The sequence below is a fragment of the Galeopterus variegatus genome, unplaced genomic scaffold (genome assembly GCF_000696425.1).
Source record: "Galeopterus variegatus unplaced genomic scaffold, G_variegatus-3.0.2 Scaffold2437, whole genome shotgun sequence".
Lineage (NCBI taxonomy): Eukaryota > Metazoa > Chordata > Mammalia > Dermoptera > Cynocephalidae > Galeopterus > Galeopterus variegatus.
This window is the reverse complement of record NW_007728548.1, coordinates 287,844-297,007: the sequence shown is the minus strand read 5'-3', so window position 1 is coordinate 297,007 and position 9,164 is coordinate 287,844. Positions and strand designations below refer to the sequence as shown.

At 33.9% G+C, this 9,164-nt stretch overlaps 1 protein-coding gene across 1 annotated transcript in view; it reads right to left on the bottom strand.

Annotated features, from left to right (window-relative positions):
* Positions 1-1,115: 1,115 nt before the first annotated feature.
* The window catches only part of LOC103597842 (ephrin type-A receptor 6), a gene marked incomplete at its 3' end in the record, with an annotated part of 160,094 nt that continues 152,045 nt past the window's right edge, over positions 1,116-9,164 (bottom strand). The window contains exon 3 of the mRNA XM_008581696.1: positions 1,116-1,779. Within this exon, the coding sequence (XP_008579918.1) occupies positions 1,116-1,779 (664 nt within the window). The remainder of the gene's footprint in view (positions 1,780-9,164) is intronic.

Below are 9,164 nucleotides of genomic sequence, written 5' to 3'. Positions count from 1 at the left end.
TAAATAGATAGAACCTTTAAAAATTCACATATATTATCCATGACCCTTATATGCATACAGGTATGTTTTTTTCTTATTTATTCATTCATCCTTTTTACTGGGTATAAATGTAGCATCAACAAATAAGTCAATAAATATAATATGGTGCTATAAAAAAACCTTATAAATAACTTATCATTGGGAATATGTTACTATCTACCAAGAAATGCTTTTATTTCTATATTTGTTTTGATTATGAGTCCTAAATTCCAATACAATTGAATAGATGGTCTTTATTAGGAGGATTTAAAAATTTTTTAATCTATATATTTATTAGATTAATAAGCCCTCATAAAATGAATCAAATAAAAAGAGAAAAGTGCTTCATCTTGAAAATTATAGATATTTCACTGTCATAACAATGTGAAAGGTATAGTTCTAAATTTTACTAGCACTGTGTGGTGTTAATATTTCCTGATAATTAGATCTTGCACAAATAACTGCTATTAAAATAAAGACGCTAATGTGTTATATGGTGGAAAATTGGACTTCACAGTAGCAAAGAATAAATTGAACTGTGATAAGGTCAACCACAAATGCATAAAAGTATATGAACTAGCCTATATGTTTTGAAATAAAATAATAAAATAATATATGAAATCCTCATTTATTTAAATAAAATAATATATGAATTCCTTATCTATTTAAATATAATCTAAGTACTCTTCAATTACTACAATTCAATATGGAAGAAAGGATTATTTTCAAACTCTTTTTAAATCTCACAGTCTCTATAAACTACCAAAATGTGGAACATCAGGCAAATTCCCATTTTGAATCCTCGTTGCCTTTTGTTGCTGCTGTTGATGTTGCTTTCCTTTATAAAAATTAGCAGAATACTGCAATTTATATTGCTTAACTACTTTACTAAAAACAATGTGGTACATTTTCAAGCAGCTTTCTCAGGAACAAAAAACTTCAGAAATGCCCTTATAGTTAATATGAGTCCATTTCTTCCACAATTAATTGTAAGGAACAGCATTTAAAAAACTATTTGAAAATAAATGTACAACATATTTACTTTTTACAACCATCATTTAAATGCCAGATAAATTATTTAAATGTTTCTTCCTTACCATGGCAAGAACCCTCAATTTCTTCATATCCTGTACTGCAGATACACCTTCCAAGAGGAACCAGCCAATCTCCATCAGCTCCACAATATAGTTTAGGAGTGTCCCGCTCTTCAGCACTCTTCACACAGGAGCCTCGTACTTCAACCAAAGAGGAAGAATCAACCCTTGGGATCGTATCAGGGAACATGGCCAAGTTACGAACAGTGAAGGGGCACTTTTTGTAGAAAACACGAACTGAGACCAGAGCAATGCATGCCCCAATGTCTTGAAAGGCCAGATAAAATCCTTTCCTTTCTATAGGCCCCACCTCACGAATTTCAGTGTTGAGTTTGAGGATGCGGTCACCCAAATCCATCTGGGTAAAACTCTCATCAGCAGCAATTGTGTCGATCTTTGTATACTGGCTTGGCTTGAATTTAATTCCATGGGACTCATCTGATTCCATATAATAGAGATTAAATGTTTCTTTGCAAGTCCCCAAGACCCATGGGATGCTGTTACAATCCCTCAGTGTGAACTTCATTTCCACATAAATTTTCTGAGCTGCATCACGGGAGATCCAGTTTGTACGAAGCCAGTTGTTTTGGTTTGGTTCCATTACATTACATACCTGGTATGTGTGAATGGGCCTATTGTGTTCATCCATTTCAGTGATGGCATCCCACTGAGAAAAGAAAAAAAAGAACAATTAAATGATTATAAAACCACAATGTTTAAACAGAAATGACTACTTCTAAATCTTTTGTTTCACTGAAAGAAAAATGGATAAAAATGATGAAATAAAGCTATTCAAAGCACCAATACAGCAACACTTTAACCATGAGCCTTTGGTTAAGAGTACAGGCTCTCGAATCAACTGTTCTGGTATCACTCTTGTCTTCCTACACATTAATTACATGACCAAGGGCAACTTTACTTAAACTCTAGCTTCCTCAACTGTAAAATATAGCTGATAATAGTACCTGTTTCATAGGGATGTTTAAAGCAAAAGTTAGTTAAATATCTGTAAAGCACTTAAAACAGTTTCTGGCACACTATACAAATTTAAAATAGCATCCATTACCTGATCACTACTACTAAAACTATGACAAATGCACTCTTGTTTTCCCATCTGTCCTCATATCCAATTTGCCACAGATTGAGGTATGTTTGCCAGTGTTCAAGTAAAATAGCATCCATTACCTGATCACTACTACTAAAACTATGACAAATGCACTCTGGTTTTCCCATCTGTCCTCATATCCAATTTGCCACAGATTGAGGTATGTTTGCCAGTGTTCAATTAAATATTTACCTGGCTATTTTGATAGAAAATAGACATAGATAAGGCCTTCGATTTATTCAAGAAATATTTATCAGGCACTATTCTGGACACTGGGAATATAGCAGTTAACTAGCTCAACAAAAACTCCCTTCCTTTATGGAGCATACCTTAGAGTGAGCAGAGATAATAAAAAGTATAAATGAATAAATTGAATAATATGATAGAAAGTCCAATGGGGGGGGAGGCAGAGAGATGGAAAAGAGGAGGGTTACAATTTTAAGTAGGATGGACAGCAAAGGCCTTACTGAGGTAGTGACATTTAAGCAATGTCTTAGAGGTGAGATAGTGAAACTTATGGAGAGAAAAAGGCTAAGTGCAAATACCCTGAGGCAGGAGTGCATGGGTATATTGTAGAAACAGCATGAGTGGGCACTGGAAGCATACTAGGTAATAAGGACAGAGAGTCAGAAAGGGCTAACCAAAAAGTCATATTACATGCATTTTAAGCCCTTTGGCTTTTTACTCTGAGCTAGATCACTAAATTATTTTCACTACTGCTAGTTTACATACAAGGATTCTGCCATTTAATTGCACAGAAAGACCTTGTTTATTTTTATTTTTTAGAAATTTAATAAAAATCTTTGAGTACCTTGAAATTGGTATTGTTGGTATTTATACTGACATATCTAACATTACATAATACTATAATGCAATATACTGTAATATCTAATATTGTATAATTCTATAATGTCAAGTTAGATTGTAGTTGTATTTTGTTTATATAGTTATAACTGAGAATTTTCAATAAATGAAAATAACATTCTGGTAACTTTATAGCCTTTTTGGGAAAACATCATAGTTTATCATTTCTATTAGAGTATACTAGAAATGATAAATGGTTTGTTATAGTGAATAAGTGTTATATTTCTTGATACCATATTTCAATGATTTATAATAAAATTATTTTACACATTCTGTTTGCAGTTTCTCTTTCTAATTGGCTGTAGAGAGTCACTCAGTCAAGGCTAGTTGAATTTCAATTCATATAGTTTTTAATAGAATGGTTACTTCCTTTGGTTATTAAGACTGTTATGAGAGTAAGTACTTTCAATTACCTACTGTAAATTTCTACAAATAATTTATCTTATCTATCAAGCAAACTTAAAAACAGTTTGTATCTACAAATTTCATTTGTAAATTGCTTGCTTGAAATTTAGAGGGTATTTTCCAGAAAAAAACCTGTAAGTTCCTTTGGAACTATGGATATAATTTTGCAAAACATGCCCATTATTTCAAATTTCATTTGTAAATTGCTTGCTTGAAATTTAGAGGGTATTTTCCATAAAAAAACCTGTAAGTTCCTTTGGAACTATGGATATAATTTTGCAAAACATGCCCATTATTTATTAGGGGTGAACCGATAATCTCATGGAGACTCACATGAAATTACCAATGAAATGACTTTCATCCTAGCCTATCACAGGTCTTATTTTACTCCTACAATTAAATTTGAAGGCAAACTGGTGCTATCACAGCTCATTTAAACTGCAAACTAGCCATTCAGAGTATAACCGTGAGCTAAGATGAAAATAATAAAATCTGAGAACTGTCAAAACTAATATTCAAAATTCTAAGCATTTTATCCATAAGAGAGCCTCTAAAATATTCATCCAGTGATTATTCTTATTTTGGACAAGTTTCTAATAAGAATTAATTTTGTTTCTCAAGGAATGTATATAATTATTATTGTCTATACTACACCCTTTACTTTCCCATATAGGAGGATAGAGCTATACTCCCATTAAATTCTGTTTCAATAACAATAGTTTAACACCTTCAGACTGTATCTTTTTATATTAGTAGGAAGTATTAACCATGCTTAAACAACCAACCCTCTTAAAACATGAGATTAACTAAAATGTGAAAAATTGTCTCGCTAGAAAAAAATTCTAAAATTATTACATTTATTTACTTAGAAAGATGTTGTTGTTGGCTCGGGGTGGGGAGACATTCAGATGGAGAGATGGGTCAGGAGTGAGAAGGATATAATATGCATTCACCAAATCAGGACTGATATGAACCAAGGAAAAAGAAAGTACCAAAATATACACAGCTAATTAGACTTGTGATTCTTCTCAAAGATGGTGCGTAACATTTCCACATTAAATGTGTGATGTTTGATGAACAATAGTATTCTTATGTCTCTCTTTTTGTTTTTGTGACTGGCCAGTATGGGGATCTGAACCTTGGTGTTATAGCACCACACTCTAACCAGCAGAGCTAGCTGGTTAGCCCAGTGTTTCTTCTCTCTTTAATTAAAAAAAAAAATTGGACTTAGACTCAGATACGAAAAAGTCAAAAGAGACCAATTGCTAAATTTCATCTTATCCATGAATATAGAAAGTAATTTAAATTAGATTATTAAATTTGATTCTAATTAGCTAAGAAAAAATTATAAATTCAAGATTGGTCTAAGATCTAAAAGGCTATAAAATTTACTATAAAATATTAACATCAGAAGATGCATAAATTACATCATATTTTATTCAAAATGTGTCCTTTGTAAATAATACATTTATACATAATTATATTTGTATTCATATAATTATATAAACTGTTAGTTATAATTTTCAAGTATTAAAATAAATAGGGCCTCTAAAAATCACAGGCCCATGGCAAACATGAAGTATGGGGGCTCACATACTATATGTCTAAATATTTAAAAATAATAAATCATTCTTTAAATAAGATCAACTTTAAATATGTTCCATTTACCTACTGTGCAGAGATATGTTCATAACAACCTGGAAGGCCAAGTTCATATTTAAAATACTTGGACTCCTCAGAATTTCATGCAAGCTATGGTGGTCAATAGAGAGCCTTACCCAAACCTTAGTAAATCACATTTCTATTGCCTTCCCTGACCATAGCTATATCCCTTACCATGAGTGGGATTCACACAGTACTTATCTGAGCAACGCAGCACTAATGCACAAGCTGTGCCCCTTCCATGACACAAAAAGTTGCTGACTCTGGCCCTCCATTCAACCTAGGTTGAGTACACCAGTGGCACAGTACATCCACTGGAGGATAGATTCCAGCAAAATCCATGAAGATTCTGAAAGTAGACTTGAGGCTATCAGAGCAGGGAATTGTAGTGTTTTGAATACCTATGGTATTGTATAGAAGGAAAGCAAAGAATCTAATTGGCCTATCTCCTTATCACTTGCTGTGGTTTTAATATACATCACTTAAAAATTCCTATGTTGGAACTTAAACCCCAAGGTGAAGGTGTTAAGAAGTAGGGCCTCTTGGTAAGTAATTAAGTCGTGAGAGCTACCTAATTCTTAGAGATAGCAAAGGGCTGGTCTTGGAGCATGTTTTTCACATGCAAACCAACCAATTCCATGTCTAAACCCCCAGCCACCTCCTTATCTAACTCTCACATACCAAGCCAATCTTTCCTCTGCCCTAAATCATGGCTACCTAATTCTTAGAGATAGCAAAGGGCTGGTCTTGGAGCATGTTTTTCACATGCAAACCAACCAATCCCATGTCTAAACACCCAGCCACCTCCTTATCTAACTCTCACATACCAAGCCAATCTTTCCTCTGCCCTAAATCATTCCAGGCCAGGAATCATGGAATTAGAGAACACCCTTGTAGACCAAAGTCCACTGGAATTGCTCAAACTAGCCAATCCTACATTGTTTACTCTGCCCTGCCTTGCCTTTCCTACAAAAAGACCAATGAAGGCTCTGGCCTGCACTTTCCCTCACATCTGTCTGCTACCATCTGATCAATCAAAACCTGGTCTTTTCCCTGCGGCTGTGCATGACAGGCACAGAACCTCTCTGGGACTTGGGAGTGTAATACTTCTTTCCAAGCCTTCTTCTTGTTTCCTCTTGTGGTCATATTAACTTTACCATACCATATCTAATATGTACATTCTTAGAATAAATAGTTATATGGGTCTTGAGACATTCTTCCTGTCAAACTTCTACAGGACAATTGATTCTTGCTTAACCAAAGGTGTTCACTGAGCAAGACACTCCAAGTGACAAAATGCTCATTCATCACAAGTAATTAATATATCCACTCCTTGGTTCAAATAAAAAAGCTTATAAAATTACCATAAGACAAAAGAAGCTTTTTGTTCTACTCTTCCAAGGCATAAGAACAGATATATTTTAAATGCTATTATATTAAGCGTGTATAAAGTCACCTTTAAAGGAATTCCCATCAGACTAACAGGAGATTTCTAAACAGAAATTCTACAAGCCAGAAAAGAATGAGATGATATATTCAAAGTAATAAAACAAAAGAACTGTCAGTCAAGAATACTATACCCACCGAGGCTGTCCTTCAGAAATGAAGGAGCAATAGTGCATTTCCCAAACAAACAAAAACTGTGGGGGTTCACTACCACATGAAGAGCTCTGAATGAAATTATCAAGGGAGTCCTGCATCTAGAATCTGCAAAATTATAATTATTACCATGAATACACAAGAAAGAACAAAACTCACAGGTGGAACAAAAATGCAAATGAGAAAGAGAAAGAAACAATATCTTACAACCTCAAAAAACCAACAAGCACCAAAGACAAACAACAAAAAAGGGAGAAAGGAACAAAAGATATTTAAAACATTCAAATGAAAATTGATAAAATGTCAGGAGTAAGACAATACCTTTCAATAACAAACATAAATGTAAAGAGATGAAATTCCCCACTCAAAAGACACAGAAAAAGTGATAGGATTAAATAGCTAGATCCAATTATATACTATCTTCAAGAGACTCACCTCAACTGTAAATACACACATAAACTACTGGTGAATGGATGGAAAAAGATATACTTTGCAAATGGAACACCAAAAATGAACTAGAGTAGCTATTCTTATATCAGATAAAATAGACTTTAAACCAAAAACCCTGAAGAGAGACAAGGATATTATATAATGGTAAAGAAATTTATCCAGCAAGAAGACATAATAATCATAAATATACATGCACCCAACACTAGCACACCCAGATATATAAAGCAAACACTACTGGACCTAAAAAAAAGAGACAGGTATAACTACAATAATAGTTGAGGACCTGAACACCTCTCTCTCAACATTAGACTGATCATCTAGGCAACAAATCAACAGAGAAACACAGAATTTAAACTATACTTTAGACCTGGAAGATATCTACAGAACATTTCACCCAGCAACTACAGAATACACATTCTTCTCATTAGCACATGGAACATTCTCCAACATAGACCACATGTTAGGTCACAAATCAAGTTTCAACGAATTAAAAAAACTGAAATCATTTCAAGTACCACAGTGAATTAAAACTACAAATTAATAACAAGTGAAACTCTGGAAATTATACATATACATGGAAATTAACAACACGCTCCTGATCAACTTACGGACTGAAGAAGAAACAGGAAATCAAAAAATTTCCTGGAAACTATGAAAATAAAGATACATCATACCAAAACCAGTGGTATATTGCAAAAACAGTACTAAGAGGGAACTTTATTGCAGTCAATGCTTAAAAGAATAGAAAAGTTTCAAATAAACAACCTAATGTTATACCTTAAAGATTGGAAGACAATAACAATCCAATCACAAATGTAGAAAAAGGAAAGAAGATCAGAGGGGAACTAAATGAAATCAGGGCCCCCAAAACAATACAAAAGAACAATGAAATAAAAAGTTGGTTTTCTGAGAAGATAAACAAAATAGACAAACTAGTAATTAGACTAACTAAAAAAAGAACAGAGAAAGTCAAAATAACAAAAATTAGAAATACAAAAAGTGACATTACATTACAACCAATATCAAATAAATATAAAAATACATAGAATTATTAGAGACTATTATAAACAACTATATACCACATATTTGAAAGCCTGGAGGAAATGTATAAATTTCTGGACATATATAAACTACCAAGACTGAACCAAGAAGAAACACCAAACCTGAACAGACCATAACAAGCAATGGGACTGAAGTAGTAATCAGCAGTCTCCCAACAAAGAAAAGCTCAGGACCACATGGCTTTACTGGTGAATTTTACCAAACCTTTAAAGAGAAATTAATACCAATTATCTTCAAACTATTCTAAAAATTTGAAACAGAGACTATTCTCCCAAACTCATTCAATGAGGCCAGCATCACCCTGATACCAAAGGCAGACAAAAATACAACAAGAAAACAAAACTACAGGCCAATGTATCCAATGAACATAACTGCAAAAATCCTCAACAAAATATTAACAAACAGAATAAAACAACACATCAAAAAATTATACACTATGATCAAGTGGGATTCATACCAGAGATGCAAGGATGGTTCAAAATACACAATTCAATAAATGTGATACACCACATCAACAAAATCAAGGACAAAAACCACAAGATTATCTCAATAGACACAGAAAAAGTATTTGACAAAATTTAACATCCCTTCATGATAAACACTCTCATCACATTAGGTCTAGAAGGAAAATATTTCAACACAACAAAGCCATATAGGACAAACCCACTGCTAATATCATCCTGAATGGGGAAAAGCTGAAAGCCTTTCCATTAAGAACAGAAACAAGGGCCGGCCCGGTGGCACACTGGATAGTGCACTGCTTGGGAAGCGCGGCGGCGCTCCCGCCTGAGGATTCGGATCCCACATACAGACCGGTTCCCGCTCACTGGCTGAGCGAGGCGCGGGAGCAACACTGAGGGTTGCAATCCCGTTGATGGTCCCCGGTCCGGTATGGGGCAACACTG